Below are 20915 nucleotides of genomic sequence, written 5' to 3' on the forward strand. Positions count from 1 at the left end.
ATGACCCCTGGTTTAGTGCATTATGTGTTTAGGAACAGAAAATCTGTTAAACGACTCTCCAGTACAGGAAGTTATTGGATGTGATTCATCTTGTTCTGAAAAACGTTAGGACCTTCTCATCAGCTCTAATATCTTTTGGTCACTAGATGGCGCTATCTGTATTCAAGACTAACTTTAGCATCTTCTCTTGGATAACTGTGGCTCTCTTCTGGGATTTTTTATCTGTTTGATTGTTTTAATGCTTTATTTGTTGTTTTAAATAGCCAGCTTTGCGTTTTAAAAGTTTTTTTGCAATTACACATATTTATATTGAAACTTATGTTGGTCTTTGTACAAGGTATTACTGAGCGGTGGGGCCTCTACCAGGAAGCCATAGAAGTCTTATTTTGAAGGTTGTACTTGTGATGGTATGCTTCCTCTTCCAGGTAGTGTTCACATCGCTGAAGACGACGAGTCCAAACGCGTCCGTTGCACCTTGCCTAAATAAAACTACCCAACAGGACATTGCTGACGCCTCCTTTTCTAGTAAGTCTTTTTTGTCGTGCACCTTGAGGAGTTTACTGTTTGGAGGGTGCTCCTTGTTTTATTTCTCTGTGAACTCTTAAAGGAGCTCTTAAAGCTTTTCATCAGTGAGTCCATTATACCAGTTTCACTTCTGAAATTGAATTAACACAGGAAGTCTTCCAGTGCTTCAGTCTATGAAATACCCAGACAGCAAGCAGTTATTGAAACTCTATTGAACCAATGTTATTTTTTCAACATTAAGTCATTGAATCAACATTGAAATATGATGTTGATTCTACATCATGTTGCACCATTTTTTTTAATATTGAAACAACATTGAAATTCTGAACATAGAACAACAGAATTTCAATGGTATTTCAATTATCAGGAATATTGAAACAACGTGGACATTTCTACTCAACTATAAATCAAGGTGTTTTCAATTCAGTTTCAACTGTAATAAGCTGAATATCCAGGCCTAAAAACCTGCTTTATCTAAAGCCAGGGTGTGAAAAAGTGATGAAAACCTTTTAGGGTTGGCAAAAAAAAAATGACTACACCTGATGACTTTAAAGTACATATAAACAAATTTTTATTAGAATATAACAGCATTTGATAACACATTTACATTTACTGACACATTTACATTTACATTTAATAACACATTTACATTTACATTTACTGACACATTTACATTTACATTTAATAACACATTTACATTTAAATTTAATAACACATTTACATTTACATTTACTGACACATTTACATTTACATTTACTGACACATTTACATTTACATTTAATAACACATTTACATTTACATTTAATAACACATTTACATTTACATTTAATAACACATTTACATTTACATTTAATAACACATTTACATTTACATTTAATAATACATTTACATTTAATAACACATTTACATTTACATTTACTGACACATTTACATTTACATTTAATAACACATTTACATTTACATTTACTGACACATTTACATTTACATTTAATAACACATTTACATTTACATTTAATAACACATTTACATTTAATAACACATTTACATTTACATTTAATAATACATTTACATTTAATAACACATTTACATTTACATTTAATAACACATTTACATTTACATTTAATAACACATTTACATTTACATTTAATAACACATTTACATTTACATTTAATAATACATTTACATTTAATAACACATTTACATTTACATTTACTGACACATTTACATTTACATTTAATAACACATTTACATTTACTGACACATTTACATTTACATTTAATAACACATTTACATTTACATTTACTGACACATTTACATTTACATTTAATAACACATTTACATTTACATTTACTGACACATTTACATTTACATTTAATAACACATTTACATTTACATTTAATAACACATTTACATTTAATAACACATTTACATTTAATAACACATTTACATTTACATTTAATAACACAATTACATTTACATTCAATAATACATTTACATTTACATTTACTGACACATTTACATTTACATTTAATAACACATTTACATTTACATTTAATAACACATTTACATTTACTGACACATTTACATTTACATTTAATAACACATTTACATTTACATTTAATAACACATTTACATTTACTGACACATTTACATTTACATTTAATAACACATTTACATTTAATAACACATTTACATTTAATAATACATTTACATTTACATTTAATAACACATTTACATTTACATTTAATAATACATTTACATTTAATAACACATTTACATTTACATTTAATAATACATTTACATTTACATTTAATAACACATTTACATTTAATAACACATTTACATTTACTGACACATTTACATTTACATTTAATAACACATTTACATTTAATAACACATTTACATTTACATTTAATAACACATTTACATTTAATAATACATTTACATTTACATTTACTGACACATTTACATTTACATTTAATAACACATTTACATTTACATTTAATAACACATTTACATTTACATTTACTGACACATTTACATTTACATTTAATAACACATTTACATTTACATTTAATAACACATTTACATTTAATAACACATTTACATTTACATTTAATAATACATTTACATTTACATTTAATAACACATTTACATTTACATTTAATAATACATTTACATTAACATTTAATAATACATTTACATTTAATAATACATTTACATTTACATTTAATAACACATTTACATTTAATAACACATTTACATTTACATTTAATAATACATTTACATTAACATTTAATAATACATTTACATTTAATAATACATTTACATTTACATTTAATAACACATTTACATTTACATTTAATAACACATTTACATTTACATTTAATAACACATTTACATTTACATTTACTGACACATTTACATTTACATTTAATAACACATTTACATTTACATTTAATAACACATTTACATTTACATTTAATAACACATTTACATTTAATAACACATTTACATTTACATTTAATAACACATTTACATTTACATTTAATAATACATTTACATTTACATTTACTGACACATTTACATTTACATTTAATAACACATTTACATTTACATTTAATAACACATTTACATTTACTGACACATTTACATTTACATTTAATAACACATTTACATTTAATAACACATTTACATTTAATAACACATTTACATTTACTGACACATTTACATTTACTGACACATTTACATTTAATAACACATTTACATTTACATTTAATAACACATTTACATTTACTGACACATTTACATTTACATTTAATAACACATTTACATTTAATAACACATTTACATTTAATAACACATTTACATTTACTGACACATTTACATTTACATTTAATAACACATTTACATTTAATAACACATTTACATTTAATAATACATTTACATTTACATTTAATAACACATTTACATTTACATTTAATAATACATTTACATTTAATAACACATTTACATTTAATAATACATTTACATTTACATTTAATAATACATTTACATTAACATTTAATAATACATTTACATTTAATAATACATTTACATTTACATTTAATAACACATTTACATTTACATTTAATAACACATTTACATTTAATAACACATTTACATTTAATAATACATTTACATTTACATTTAATAATACATTTACATTTACATTTAATAATACATTTACATTTAATAACACATTTACATTTACATTTAATAACACATTTACATTTACATTTAATAATACATTTACATTTACATTTAATAATACATTTACATTTAATAACACATTTACATTTACATTTAATAATACATTTACATTTACATTTAATAATACATTTACATTTAATAACACATTTACATTTACATTTAATAACACATTTACATTTACATTTAATAACACATTTACATTTACTGACACATTTACATTTAATAACACATTTACATTTACATTTACTGACACATTTACATTTACATTTAATAACACATTTACATTTACATTTAATAACACATTTACATTTACATTTACTGACACATTTACATTTACATTTAATAACACATTTACATTTACATTTAATAACACATTTACATTTACATTTAATAACACATTTACATTTAATAACACATTTACATTTACATTTAATAACACATTTACATTTACATTTAATAATACATTTACATTTACATATACTGACACATTTACATTTAATAACACATTTACATTTACTGACACATTTACATTTACATTTAATAACACATTTACATTTACATTTAATAACACATTTACATTTACTGACACATTTACATTTACATTTAATAACACATTTACATTTACATTTAATAACACATTTACATTTACATTTAATAACACATTTACATTTACATTTAATAACACATTTACATTTACTGACACATTTACATTTACATTTAATAACACATTTACATTTACATTTACTGACACATTTACATTTACATTTAATAACACATTTACATTTAATAATACATTTACATTTACATTTAATAACACATTTACATTTACATTTAATAATACATTTACATTTAATAACACATTTACATTTACATTTAATAATACATTTACATTTACATTTAATAACACATTTACATTCACATTTAATAATACATTTACATTAACATTTAATAATACATTTACATTTAATAATACATTTACATTTACATTTAATAACACATTTACATTTACATTTAATAACACATTTACATTTACATTTACTGACACATTTACATTTACATTTAATAACACATTTACATTTACATTTAATAATACATTTACATTTACATTTAATAACACATTTACATTTACATTTAATAACACATTTACATTTACATTTAATAATACATTTACATTTACATTTACTGACACATTTACATTTACATTTAATAACACATTTACATTTACATTTAATAACACATTTACATTTACTGACACATTTACATTTACATTTAATAACACATTTACATTTAATAACACATTTACATTTACTGACACATTTACATTTACTGACACATTTACATTTACATTTAATAACACATTTACATTTACTGACACATTTACATTTACATTTAATAACACATTTACATTTACATTTAATAACACATTTACATTTAATAACACATTTACATTTAATAACACATTTACATTTACTGACACATTTACATTTACATTTAATAACACATTTACATTTAATAACACATTTACATTTAATAATACATTTACATTTACATTTAATAACACATTTACATTTACATTTAATAATACATTTACATTTAATAACACATTTACATTTACATTTAATAATACATTTACATTTACATTTAATAACACATTTACATTTAATAACACATTTACATTTACATTTAATAACACATTTACATTTACATTTAATAACACATTTACATTTACATTTACTGACACATTTACATTTACATTTAATAACACATTTACATTTACATTTAATAATACATTTACATTTACATTTAATAATACATTTACATTTAATAACACATTTACATTTACATTTAATAATACATTTACATTTACATTTAATAATACATTTACATTTAATAACACATTTACATTTACATTTAATAACACATTTACATTTACATTTAATAACACATTTACATTTACATTTAATAATACATTTACATTTAATAACACATTTACATTTACATTTAATAACACATTTACATTTAATAATACATTTACATTTAATAACACATTTACATTTAATAACACATTTACATTTACATTTAATAACACATTTACATTTACATTTAATAACACATTTACATTCACATTTAATTATACATTTACATTTAATAACACATTTACATTTACATTTAATAATACATTTACATTTACATTTAATAACACATTTACATTTAATAACACATTTACATTTACATTTAATAACACATTTACATTTACATTTAATAACACATTTACATTTACATTTACTGACACATTTACATTTACATTTAATAACACATTTACATTTACATTTACTGACACATTTACATTTACATTTAATAACACATTTACATTTACATTTAATAACACATTTACATTTACATTTACTGACACATTTACATTTACATTTAATAACACATTTACATTTACATTTAATAACACATTTACATTTAATAACACATTTACATTTAATAACACATTTACATTTACATTTAATAACACATTTACATTTACATTTAATAACACATTTACATTTACATTTAATAACACATTTACATTTACATTTAATAACACATTTACATTTACTGACACATTTACATTTACATTTAATAACACATTTACATTTACATTTAATAACACATTTACATTTACTGACACATTTACATTTACATTTAATAACACATTTACATTTAATAATACATTTACATTTACATTTAATAACACATTTACATTTAATAATACATTTACATTTAATAACACATTTACATTTACATTTAATAATACATTTACATTTACATTTAATAATACATTTACATTTAATAACACATTTACATTTACATTTAATAACACATTTACATTTACTGACACATTTACATTTACATTTAATAACACATTTACATTTAATAACACATTTACATTTAATAATACATTTACATTTACATTTAATAACACATTTACATTTACATTTAATAATACATTTACATTTAATAACACATTTACATTTACATTTAATAACACATTTACATTTAATAACACATTTACATTTAATAATACATTTACATTTACATTTAATAATACATTTACATTTACATTTAATAATACATTTACATTTAATAACACATTTACATTTACATTTAATAACACATTTACATTTACATTTAATAATACATTTACATTTACATTTAATAATACATTTACATTTAATAACACATTTACATTTACATTTAATAATACATTTACATTTACATTTAATAATACATTTACATTTAATAACACATTTACATTTACATTTAATAATACATTTACATTTACATTTAATAATACATTTACATTTAATAACACATTTACATTTACATTTAATAACACATTTACATTTACATTTAATAATACATTTACATTTAATAACACATTTACATTTACATTTAATAACACATTTACATTTACATTTAATAACACATTTACATTTACATTTAATAATACATTTACATTTAATAACACTTGGGTCACCATCGCGGGCCCTCCCTGCAGCACAAGAGCATCTAAATAGAAAATACAAACAAAGTGCAAAGTGACGCTTAGTTTATACTTCCGTGAATCAATTTTTTTTTTTAAAAAGGAGGGGGCAGGAGCAGGAAACCTAGAGTGAAAATGTGACTTGTTGCAGAAAAAAAAAAGGGACATATTGAGCATTTTTCTCTTTTTGCTGCTAAAATTGTAGAAAATAAGAGGTCAGTACAAGTGCTTTGGTTGTAAAAATAATATATATATATATATATATATATATATATATATATATACAACAAACTAATTAGATTACACTATTTACAACTGATTTTACATCTGCATGCAATCTACAGTCCGTGTGTATTGTGCCAGTCATTGTAACAGTCCTTTTAGGCCACAAAACACAGTGGGATGTACATGGCGCATTTACGTCATGTAATCTAATCCAAACCCCTACATGTGATACATCGTAGGAAAGGTCAGTCTATTGGCTAAACGACTATTCAGTCAAAAAGAAGCTGGTTCACATTGGCTGAAAGTTTGGAGGGCAGGAGTCCGGGCTGGTCTTTTCTGAACTGCGGTCGCTGGTTGGACATTAGAGCCTGTGGTTTGGATATACAAATTCCGATTGGCTCAAATGAGGTGTCAATCAAACGGCCAGACCCCAGCGGCCATGTTGAGGAGAGATGTAAACAATCGGGGGGAGGTATATGCAGATATAACGAAAAAGGAGGAGGAAATTTACAGAGTGGACGTCTTTTTGTAAATGCAACTATACTTAGTCATGATTTATGGCCTTTTCTTATGAGTTTTGGTCAAGATGCTGAGTGTCATTGGATTTATGGATATCTTAGGAAGATTTTGAGACTATTTTTGTGGGAATATTCTGATGCAGTGGAACAGGACAGGGCTTCAAAGGTGAGTAATTCCGTTTATTTTACTCCGTCTTTTTTGCTGCAGGTCTGACGGACTGTGTTTGCTGTTGTGGTTGTATCTGAGATTGGTTTATATGGCTGAAAACATGAGATTCTTAGCTTTCAAACAGAGGATCACACTTGTGATATGCTACTGCTGCCACTGCTTCTCTGTAAAGATGGTGTTATGCAAATTATGTCGTCAACGGCCCGAATACGGGCCGGTGGACGTTAACTGTAGAAACACTTGTCATTGTGCTCGCTGTGCCAGCGGTTTTTGCTACTGCACTCAAAAAGGCAGAACGTAGAGTGGTTAGCTGGAACGTCTAGACAAGACCGTACAATGCTGGGCAAAAGGAGATTTTTACTTTCCAAAAACAGACGAGCGGTGAGTAACGGAGATTTTTCTTTTTCTCAAGGCAGCGCCGCCTGCTTGTTATAACTGTTTTTATCTGTTCATCATTATTTGATTTGTGTGAATGCGAGAGTTAGCGCTGCTCATTTGCAATAGGCTACTAGAGCAGGGTTAGCTAACCGGCACGGACCCTCTACAAACTACACAGATTTTTTTGGTTGGTTTCAGATTTTATTTTGAAACGGAACGTCCAAAGAATAAAGGATTCACGGATGTGTTACCACCTTGGCCTTTGCATATCATCAAGCAAGAATACCAGATTTTTGAACAACAGATAACAGATTGTGTGCTTACCTGGGTGCTTCGCTTGAGGATGAGAGATAAATGGATGAGTCCGCCACAAGATGATCTCCCGGTCAACCATACATCATCTAATTTTCGATCATATTTCCAGGTCAACTATAAATCGATGGCTTTTCAATAACATGCAGTTTCGCTGTCAATCATTTTTCAACTATTTATCAATATTGCTGTCATCGCCCGGTCAACCAGAAATAGATGCTTAATCAACCACAATAGCCGATCATAAATCAGTGTTGTTCCAGTGTTATAGTCATCAACATCAGGTACCATACCAATTCAATGATGATTCAATGTTTATTTATCATTGAGAAATCGATATCAACCATTCTGACAGTTCAGATGAAATATCAACATTTATTCAATGTCGTCTTGCTGTCTGGGTAGCTGCTGTTTCTCCAGTATGCCATCAGATGTCACTGTTTTTTTATTATTATTATTATTTCAGGAGGGAAAACGGTTTGGAACAACAGCTCTAAGAAATAAGCAGTGGTGCCGGGCAGGCCGCCTAATCATCATCTTTTGTAATTGTTTTAGTTGATAGCCTCCTGACAGCAGAATTCACGTACTGTCCCTTTAAATATCTCCCTGAATCATCCAGCCCTAGTTCCTAACCGGCCCAGGTTGTAGTTTGTTACTATGTCTGTTCTCTCATCTCTCTGGCAGACATGTCGGCCATTTCTGAAAACGAGTGGAAAAAAGCCCTGAGTGACATCTTGGATGAGCTGACCGAAACTCAGTACAAGAAGCTGGTGGAGTTTTTGGATCAAATCCCTAAAAGTAGGAAGCCCAGCAGATGCAGTGGAAAGATGCCTGGAGTAATCATTGAGTGTTACGGACTGGAACGGTCTGTTTCTGAAATCAATAACTTATTAGATTGGATTGGAAGAAGAGACAGTCGTGTCCAGGACCTGCTGCGCCCCTTTGTGAACAAACTGGGCGAGGGCGATGTCAAAGAAAACACGGGTGAGTTTATAAGATAAGATATTCCTTTATTAGTCCCGTAGGGGGAAATTCCAATTTACAGAAGCAAAAGTATCTTAGACAGAGCAGGCCATTGGCGACAGAAACACAATAGAAAATACAGTACAAATAAAAGTTCAAGTCAAGTTCAAGTTCAATTTTATTAGTGTCCCAGAGGGCAAATTGGGTTGCAGCGAGAAGCACAAAAACACAATAAGACATGAAGTTACAGTATAAACATATAACATGAACACATAAATATTACTGAGTAATAATTACACGCAATTCATCGCTAAGTAAAATAAAATAAAATAAAATAAGATGCTAAAATAGTACTAAAATGTAAGTTCTGGGCACACGATGACCAGTAGAGTGCACAAATTAATATCTAGACACAGTGTCTGGTAATTGCAGTCTCTCGAAGAGTGATAAATAGAGTGTCTCTCATGTAGGCATAGTAGTGAAAACAACAATATAACAACCGTAGGCGGCAGTGACAGCTGCATGTACATTACTTCCTTCCCTCAGCAGCATTCAATGCTTGAATGGAGACAGGAACAAATGAGTGTTTGTACCTGTTTTTAGTGGCCTGTGGAACACACAGGCGAAAAGTAGTATTGCAAGAGCACTAATAAATCCAAAAGTTTGGAGTGTAAGAACTTTAACTTACAAATTATAAATAGTATTTAAAGTTATGTACAGGTTGGGTATATTACAGATTGGGTGTGGTGGAGATATTAATATTAATATTTCTAATTTATTATACAACATCACATACTGAATATTGATATATCCCAAATTAAATGCATCTCATGTAATTACATCATGAGGTTATGACTTCCTCAAACAGAGTGAAGCTGAACTCTTCACTCTCCAGAGATGTTGGAGGATTCAGGTCAGGGCTCTGGGCTCTAGGACCTTTCCTAATCCACTCCTGTGTAGTCCTGGCTGTGGTCTCGGGGTCATTGTCATGCTGGAAGGAGAACCTTCAGCCCAGTCTAAGGACCTGAGTTCTGAGGAGCAGGTTTTCATTGAGGATATCTCTGTACTTAGCTCCATTCAGCTTTCCCTCAATCCTGACCAGTCTCCCAGTCCCTTCTGCTGAGTAACACCCCCGCAGCATGATGCTGGCACCACCATGCTTCACTGTTGGGATGACGGGATGAGTGATGCACGGCTTCTTCCAGATTTAGAATTGAGTTTAAACAGTTTAATCTGGTTTCTCAGAGTCCTTCAGGTAGAGAGTCTTCATCTCTCCTCTCCTCCATAAAGTCCAGATCAGTGGAGGGCTGCAGTGATGGTTGTCCTTCTAGAACCATCAGGTTCTTGGTCTCTTCTCTCACTAAAGTCCTTCTCCCCCAGTGGTGACCAGCTCTAGAAGAGTCCTGGTTGGTCCAAACTTCTGGAGGCCACTGTTCTCTTGGGAACCTTCAGAGCAGCAGAAATGTTTCTGTGCCTGTCAACAATCCTGTCTCTGAGATCTGCAGCTTCTTTGACCTTTGACCCTTGGTTTCTGCTCTGATATCATCGTCAGCTGTGAGGCCTTCTATAGAGAGGGGCGTGGCTTTAGAATCATGTCCAATCAGGTTAATTTAGCTCAGGTGGACTCCAGTCAAGGTGGAGAAACATCTCAGCAAAGATCCAGAAACGTCTGTTTAAAATGATTTCATTTCTTTAAAGGAGAGAAGAGGAAGCATGATGAAGTTGATAAGGAATGTCCAACAGACACACAAACAGGCAGTGAGGACCAACCGACAGGTAATTCAGATTAAATAAAGCAGTCTTTTCATAATGCACTCGGCCTGAAGATTTGTGTGCTGTAACAGTAACAGATGCATTTCCCTTTTTAAAGATCTACAGATCAGCTGCCAGCCTGACAAGGTAAGAAGATTCTTAAACATATTTAACTACCAAGCTTCTACCTCATACATAAGGCTGAGGATAATGGCCACATAATTTTGGGCGGGGGGGGATTTCCCTTTTTTGATTCAGAGAAGTCAGAGTTGAAGCCTTTTTTCTCAGAATCCTCACATATAGGTACATCTCAAAAAAGGAGAAAATCATGGAAAAGTTCAATATTTTTTGTCACTCATTTCAGAAAGGTAACCCCGTTTATTGTATAGACTCATTACACATAGAGTGAAATATTTCAAGCCTTTATTTCTTGAAATGTCGATGATTATGGCTTACAGATAAGAAAACCCAAAATTCAGTGTCTCAGAAAATTAGAAAATTATATAAGATCAATAAAAAAAGGATATTTTAAACAGAAATGTCAGGCTTCTGAAAAGTCTGTTCATTTCTATGCATCAATACTTGGTTGGGCCTCCTTTTGCATGAATTACTGCATCAATGTGGCGTGGCATGGAGGCAATCAGCCTGTGGCACTGCTCAGGTGTAATGAAGCCCAGGTTGCTTTGATAGTCTGTAAGCCACAATCATCAACATTTCAAGAAATAAAGGCTTGGAGTATGTGTAATGAGTCTATATAATATATGGGATTACCTTTCTGAGATGAGTGCCAAAAAATATTGAACTTTTTCATGATTTTCTCATTTTTTGAGCTGCAGCTGTTATTCTAATAAATAAATAAATCTGTGGCAATCAAGGGTGTGACAATGGATCTAGCAGGTAAACCCAATGAAGAAACTGGAGCACACGAATCACTTGATGACGTCCAATCAGGTGCAGAGGACACGTTTCAATTCGCACTGCATCTTCAGCAGAGTCAAACAGTAATGGTGCAGTTTGAAAACCTTAAATACCCTCCTAAATAACGAGTTTCAACCCTGATTGGTTGTTTGGAGTGGGACGTCAGCCCACAGTGGACCAATGCTGTGACAGCACTTATGTCTAGCTATCTATTCCAATCAGAACATAATTCACAACAAATGTATACAATATGTACAAAATACACAGACCGACATTTAGAGACAATAAGATGTACTCAGCAACCAAAACCACATGTTACAAAAAACACGAGAGGCTAAGTTCTTCATTAAGTCCAAATGGTTCAATCGTGTTAAGGGTGTATATCCAAAATGCCTTTCGTCCTGAGGAGCTTGTTAGCAATGTCTCCACCCCTCAGGGAGGGAGAGATTTTCTTAATGCCCCAGAAGCGGAGAGTTGCTGCGGAGCCGTGATTTGCCTGTTTGTAGTGTCGTGCTATTGCGTAGCCCATGTTGTCGTTGCGGATGGCTGCTTTGTGTTCTGCTATGCGTGCTTTGCGGGGACGTTTCGTCTGACCAATATAAATATAGATGAAGATGCAGTGCGAATTGAAACATTAGTCCTCTGCACCTGATTGAATTTCATCAAGTGATTCGTGTGCTCCAGTTCTTCATTGGGTTTACCTGCTAGATCCATCGTCACACCCTTGATTGTTGATGGTCCTTTCTGTGAGCACCGCCCTGCACCCGTGGAGGGCCTGAAGCACAAGAGACTCTCTCATCAAATAAATCTTTGGCCCTAATGGTCATGGATTCACACCATCATTGTGATCATAGAATATATAAATATTTCATCCGTAAATCTTTTGTTTTCCAGAAGAGAAGAGCTTCTTGGGTGAGTTCTTGATCTTTATTTTCTTGAACTGCTCACATCTTTTAAAGTGTCCTTCTTACTGAGGTGACTGAGATTTTCTTGTCTGTTAGGAGATAACCATCTCTGATGTGAAGTCCACGGCCCTGCTTCTTGAGACTGCAGGATTTTACGGGAAAGTCGTCCAGAAATCTGGGCTCCGTGTTTATTCCACCAGAGAGGATGAGAAAAGATTCTTCTTTTATGCTGCGGTGGCTGATAAGTCAGACTGCGTCAAACTGATGGTTTATGGAAAAGATCACGATCGAAACATCAAGGAAGAAAAGTCCTACTTATTCAGAAGACTGAAGAAAGATCCAAAAGTTGTTAAAGTGACAACATCAAGCATAGTGTCTGAGATCAAAGCTGTTCAGGTCCCTGAGGAGCTGGAGGAGGAAGCTCGGAGGCTAATTTATCCTGAGAGTCCATTCTACTCCATCACTGAGGTCAGATCATTACCTGACAAGACAAACGTGAGCGTGGTGGGAACCGTTGAAGAGGTGAGTTTTAGAGGAAAAATATGCTGGATTTTCTTGTGACAGACATGTTTACTGTCGCCATGGAGACACAAAGACTTGTTGAATGATGTACAGTATTAGCAATGACTCTGTTGTTATTTTAAACTCTGGTATGAGTCCTGATCTCAGCAGCCAAGCATCTCTAATCTAATCTTGTTTGGTTCAGATCGATCCAATCAAAGAGATAAAAGTGGCGTATCAGAAGCAGAAGAAAAAGACCCAACGTTTTAAGCTGAAAGACGAGTCCAGCTCCACGTGGATCTGTATGTGGGGAGAAGAAACCCAGCAGTCCAAAGGCTTGTCAGTGGGAGATGTAGTGAAGCTCACCAACATGAAGGTCAACAAATATTACGACGAGGTGAAGCTGAACTCCACTGGATCCACTAAAACTGAAAAGGTGACTCTACTGATGTCTGCCATGTTTGAGGGATCAATAAACATCACAGAGCTCTACTATGGAACAAACTCAGCATCCCAGATTTACATTTGATTAAAGGGGACATTTTATGCAAAAATCACTTTTTTAGGCTTTTCTAACATAAATATGTGCTCCTGACCTGTCCACCATCCCCTACAGTACCAGAAAAATCCATTCTGTCCTTCCCTCTCTTTCTCCACCTTCAGAAAATGTGTGCTGAACAAAGCCGTTCTCAGATTTTCCCCTCATGATGTCATGTGGGGAGTAAGCCCCGCCCCCAGGTTTGGTAGGCACTCCCATCTTGGAAGAAAGTTCTGCCCTCTCTCCTGATATGTGTCTCAGCTGCCAGCTGAAATGCGTATCAGGAAAGCCACACCCATTAAGCCACATCCATTTTGTAACCTTTATGCTGAGGTTAGCTTTAAGTTAAGTGTTAAATAAAGTAAGTACGTGACTTAAATCTACAAGGGCTAGATAAGAAAAGAAGCTTCTAGAACCGACTGTGGAGCCTATAAAGTGCACCAAACAATACCACAAGAAACACACTCATACAATAACTGATTTTAAAGGATGTCTCCTTGTATTTAGTGATTTTTTTCTCAAAGAAACAATAATACAAAATCGTTATAACACAAAATCAGTCACAATACACTTTTGACCTTATTACCCGGGTAATTGAAAACAAAAATAAAAAACGTTCGCTCTATGTGAGTTTTCCTTTAATGCCTTCCAGAATACGCGTAAGCCTTGCACAGTCCTACCACACGGCTGACATAGTCTCTCAATCTTCTGCATGCAATTGGATTGGACCTAGTTCGTCTCAATGGGTTTTGTAGCTCGCCATCAACATCCAACTGAATCCAGCGGTCACTCTCTGGTTCCAGGTGATCCAGAAAACCTGACCTATAGTAGTAAGGTCAGAATTAAACTTAATATCTAATTTCTAATGATGAAATAAAGCTAGCATGATCTCATCAAATTATTTTGTTACCTCATGTTATCAAAATAATAACCATTAGAACTAATGGACTTTAGAAATGAAAATAATCTCTCATTTAAACACAGTAACAATATGTTTCTAAATCCATAGATTCACACTTATCAAATAACCAATAAATAGTGCACTTTAAATCACTTTACCAGTAATACAATAATGAAATAATGCACTTTACCAATCAAATAATGCATTCTTAAATGACTGTATGAGTAATACAATAAATATTGCACTTTACAAACCAAATAATGAACTTCAAATCACTATCAGTGATACAATAATTAAATAATGGTAACATCATATACAAAAATAAATTAATTAATCTACACCATGTAATGGGAATTTAGACTCAAATTTGCCACCCACTGAAGCCATTAACTGCTTCAGGTAACAAAAATAAAGTGCTCTAAACATTAAATAAAGTTGCTCTTTAAAGTGCTAAAAAGCAATTAAGATATTTAAACAAAATAATGATTTACTCAGAGCATGAATAAATGTGTTGATCATTAAGCATATCAGATAATTCAACACGTGGCACACTATTAAGATCCATTGAAGTTAGCATTGCTAATGTGTGCTAGCTTGGCTAATGGCTACAGCTAAATGAATAGAGTTTTGCTTGAGGAGTATTAGCCGCGGCTAGCAGAGCTAACATTAGCATCATATTATAATATACACAGCTCAAGGTATTAGCAGCCGCGGCTAGCGGAGCTAACATTAGCATTAACTTTCGAACTGTTTGCATGATAAATGACGCTCACCATGCGATTCTTTTACTGCAACGGACTAGTCTTCAGTCTTCTTCCCTTCCAGGAGGTAGCACGTTGCAGGAGATGGTTCCAATGGTTTTTATTCACTTTTAAGCTGTTGTTAATGCTTCCAAACTTTTCTGTGTGGCGGCGGTTGCTCAGCGTCTGTGCAGTGGCTTCAAAGGAAGTTCGGGTCGCTGTCAAGCTAAGTTTGTACACCCTTGGCAGGAAGTGACACTGACGCTGGAGTTGCCCTTCACAACAAAAGCTTAGTTAACCTGGGTTACAATTTCCTGAGAGGCGTGGAGTCAGACAGCTCATTAACATTTAAAGACACAGACACAGAAACAGCTGGTTCTGAGCAGGGCTGAAACAGAGGGGTTTTTAGACATGCAAACATCCAATACTGGAGTGTTTTTGCAGAAACAAAGTTCACAGGCATGTTTTGGGGACCTCTGAGACCGTTGTAAACTTGTCTTAAAGGGTAAAATATGTGACCTTTAAGATGGCCCAAAGCCAGACTGTACAGCTAGTAGGGATGTTTGATCTCCAAAATGCAGATATTTACAAACTCATTGTAGCCAATCCTGACAAATACATACACACCATTTTACTGTATAGAAATTAAATGCTGATTTTTTCCCCTTTTATTGTGAAGATCTATTTTTTAAAAAATAGCTGAATAAAGAGAAATATGAATTTAGACATTCAACCATGAAAATTTTTAATTTCTTTCCCCAGATTACCTGCTTATTAAATGTAAAATTGACAATTAATGGTACAGTCGGCTTTAAAAAAGATATTACTCTTCACTGCAGATTTCTAAATGTTAAACTGTCAGAGGAATAAACCTTGACTGTTGTTTTTCTGTATGCAGGTTGAATCTGTGGGCATCCAGAGTACCAAAATGAAGATCGTTGGGATCCAGAAGGCCATAAAGAAGGAGACACGCCTGGAGGGGGATGTTGGCGGAGAGGTGCACACCTTCGTTGTGTCATCTAAACTTCTGGCGAAGGCACTGGGCATCAAACTAGATCGTGATTATAAAGAAAACCTCCTGGATAAGCTACCGTTCCAGGCTGATGTGGAAATCAAAGGGAATAAAATAAAGGAAATGACCGCGGTTTGAGGGAGCTGATTGGTTAAGTTGTTCCAAAGTCAAGACTCAAAACTAAAGGCGACGGAGCCTTCTCCATCAGGACACCTCGACTTTGGAACAACCTGCCCGAGGAACTAAGGCGTGCAGAATCAGTGACATCTTTGAGATCACTTCTTAAAACTCATTTTTATAGAGTTGCTTTTATGCGATGTTGTCTTCTGTCTTTTACTGTCTCCTCTTTCTTTTGGTCAGTTTTCTCACCTTTATTTTTCTACTTTTCCTTACATTTATTATTCAATCTTAAAGTTTTTATGTCTACTCTAGTCTGTATTTTATACCTTGATCTGATTCCTATCCTTCCTTTGCTTCTACTCCTGTTTGAACTATTTTTTATTATTTCTATCACTATTATTATTATTACCTGACAGCCTCTACCTTTTTAATTGTTGTTTTCTGATCAAATAATTTGTTTTTATCTTTTCTTTATCTTACGCTTGTGTTGTGTTATGACGCTTTGTCTTATTTGTGATTCTGCTTATTGTCAAAGCAGGTTGTAAACCTCTGTTATTAAATAAATTTATTATGCAGAAACTGTAGCTTACAGAAGGGCTGCTTGGATTTCCTACATGCCATTCCTTGCTCTTTCTCTCTATTATTCTATTTTTCTCTGTTAAAAATAGAATTTACAGAAGCTAAAAAATAAAGCAGATGAGGCCAATTAGCTCATGCCCTTTTTAGATTTCTAATGTTAAATAACTTTTATGAGAATTTAATTCTTGTTTTATCTTTTTTAATCTCTTTTATCACAGTGTGGGCCCTTAGCATTAAAAATGGAAACAGACCACAGGCACTTTGTAGTTTTGTGGAAAAATCCCAGGTTGAGTGCTCAGTGATTTCACAAACCAGTATAAAGGACTGTAAATAAGACCCAGTCAAACCAGTATAAAGGACTGTAAATAAGACCCAGTCAAACCAGTATAAAGGACTGTAAATAAGACCCAGTCAAACCAGTATAAAGGACTGTAAATAAGACCCAGTCAAACCAGTATAAAGGACTGTAAATCAGACCCAGTCAAACCAGTATAAAGGACTGTAAATAAGACCCAGTCAAACCAGTATAAAGGACTGTAAATCAGACCCAGTCAAACCAGTATAAAGGAATGTAAATAAGACCCAGTCAAACCAGTATAAAGGAATGTAAATAAGACCCAGTCAAACCAGTATAAAGGACTGTAAATCAGACCCAGTCAAACCAGTATAAAGGAATGTAAATAAGACCCAGTCAAACCAGTATAAAGGGCTGTAAATAAGACCCAGTCAAACCAGTATAAAGGAATGTAAATAAGACCCAGTCAAACCAGTATAAAGGACTGTAAATAAGACCCAGTCAAACCAGTATAAAGGAATGTAAATAAGACCCAGTCAAACCAGTATAAAGGAATGTAAATAGGACCCAGTCAAACCAGTATAAAGGGCTGTAAATAAGACCCAGTCAAACCAGTATAAAGGGCTGTAAATAAGACCCAGTCAAACCAGTATAAAGGAATGTAAATATGACCCAGTCAGTCTTGGCCCATCCAGCCGTCCGTTCTGAGTTGAAGTTGCTTCCATCTTTCTGCAGATTCAGCTTTAAGGACAGACTATGGCCCCGTCCACACAGAGATGAATTCAGGAGTATACGCAAACCTTTTTTTGTCGTATCGGCGTTTTATCCACATGGAAACAGCGTTTTGGGAGGCTGTAAATGATACATTTTTGAAACCGAGTCCCAGAGTTGACAAATCTGTTGGGTTTTTTTTTTTTTTTTTTTTTTTTAATTGTTTTAAAATCTGTTTTCTTCTTCTCTCTTTTGGTGCATTTCCGTGGCGTTTTCAGTGGTTCTGTACTTATGCGGATATTTCCTGAAACGATCCCGTGTTTACGGAAAACTTTTTCAAAACAAAACAGAAGTATAACGTTTTCTTCTCTGTAATGACAAGGCCTCAGTACCATTTATGGCCACCTAAAACGCTGATATGACAAAAATAACTTGTGTATACTCCTGAATTCGTCTGCATGTGGACGGGGCCTTGAAGATGATCTAATCCCAGTTTTAACTGAGATTCATCTTCCCTGGATGAAGGTCACGAATAATAATGTTGTTCCGTCCTTCCTACTGTCCCTCATCAGCCACAACATCATTCAGTCTCTGCTGCTGTAAGGATATTTTTATTCTAAACAAAGTTTCTGTTAAACTGTAAGGTCATGAGATTGCTCTCTTATTCTGCCATATCTTTGTCATTGTGTGGAAATCTGGAGAAATACGTACATAAGCAACATAAATCCATTCTTTATATTACAGAAAAGAGCAGTAAGAATTATTCACACCAACAGTGTTTATTAAGGCAGAATTGTTAAAACGTAAAGATCTGATTGAGCTGCAGACACTCACAGTTGTGTTCAGAGCTATAAGTAGAAATCCCTTGGAAGGAACCCTGCATGATCGGACCAGTTCTTATTGTTGGATAGATTGTTGTATCTCTAGTATGTGTATTGAACTAAAAAACTCACTAGATTTCTGCATTTGGAATAATTTGAGTTTATACACTCAAGGAAGCCGCCATGTTTTGCTGGCGGTGTGACATCGCAGTTCCCATGCAGTAACCGCTGTTTCAGACTGGCAGTCAGTGTTAGGGCTGCATCTCAGAGAGGCTACACGTCTCACACAGAGAGAATTTTAAAATTTGAGGTCTCTACTATTTTTTTATCTGCACCATGAGCGGTTATCTGTCCATCTAGACAGGAAAATGATAAATACAGAGCCATATTTACCTTCTTGTAGCAAATATTTATGTCCACATCTGCAGAAAACGTTAGAAATCAGTTTCTTGATGAACCAGATGAAGGCCACGAGCTAAAATGTGTCTGTTTAATAAAGCTGTTCCCCAAACATCGACTCTTATGAAGCTTTCTGTTTCCACACAGTTCAGGTACAAAAACACTTCTACACTTTTCAAAGTAAAAGTCCACTTGAGCATTTCTTTGGAGAAACTCCCTGTGTATGTACATGAGGCTTTTATTTTGAAAAGCTCCCGGCACGCTTCCACTATACACTGAATCCAGTCACTTGTAGGGAGTTTTACTGAGGTAAAACAGGAGGAATGACAGCACTTTGACAGCAGGGAGACAGAAACAACACGTAGCAAACTGGTGTCTGGTATGAAAGCTGTTGTCTGAAACAGCGGTTACTGCATAGAACGGCTGTGGAACTGTGACGCCACACTACCAGCGCGGACCAAAACATGACGGCCTCCGGGTGAGTTTATAAACTCAAATTTACTCCAAATGCAGATATCCAGAGAGCTTTTTAGTTTAATATACATATGAGAGATACAAATATCTACCCGACAAGATGAACTTGTCTGATCATGCAGGGTTCCTTTGAAATAGAACCTGTCTGACAGTGAAGGAGGCTAAAAGATCTCCAACACATCATGGAACATCTAAATAAAGTCAGGAACAGATGGGAAACAAAGTCACTGACATCTATCAGTCTAAAAGGGTTACACAGACATTTCTAAGGCTTTGGGACTCCAGACAACCATGCTGAGAGCCATGATCCACAACAGGGGAAAACTGGGAACAGTGGCAGGGTTTCCTCCAGGATTTTTTTAAACTGTGGGGGAG

The 20915-nt window shown here is 32.8% G+C and overlaps 1 protein-coding gene across 1 annotated transcript; it reads left to right on the top strand.

Annotated features, from left to right (window-relative positions):
• Window positions 1-454: 454 nt before the first annotated feature.
• LOC121519072 lies at window positions 455-17806 on the top strand. The gene is made up of 8 exons (XM_041801850.1): window positions 455-525; window positions 9596-9895; window positions 11573-11650; window positions 11745-11773; window positions 13439-13456; window positions 13546-13971; window positions 14156-14386; window positions 17028-17806. The coding sequence occupies exons 2-8, from the start codon at window positions 9598-9600 to the stop codon at window positions 17277-17279; spliced, it is 1332 nt and encodes a 443-aa protein (XP_041657784.1). The 5' UTR covers window positions 455-525; window positions 9596-9597; the 3' UTR covers window positions 17280-17806.
• The last annotated feature ends 3109 nt before the right edge of the window (window positions 17807-20915 follow it).

The sequence above is a fragment of the Cheilinus undulatus genome, linkage group 12 (assembly GCF_018320785.1).
Source record: "Cheilinus undulatus linkage group 12, ASM1832078v1, whole genome shotgun sequence".
Classification (NCBI taxonomy): domain Eukaryota; kingdom Metazoa; phylum Chordata; class Actinopteri; order Labriformes; family Labridae; genus Cheilinus; species Cheilinus undulatus.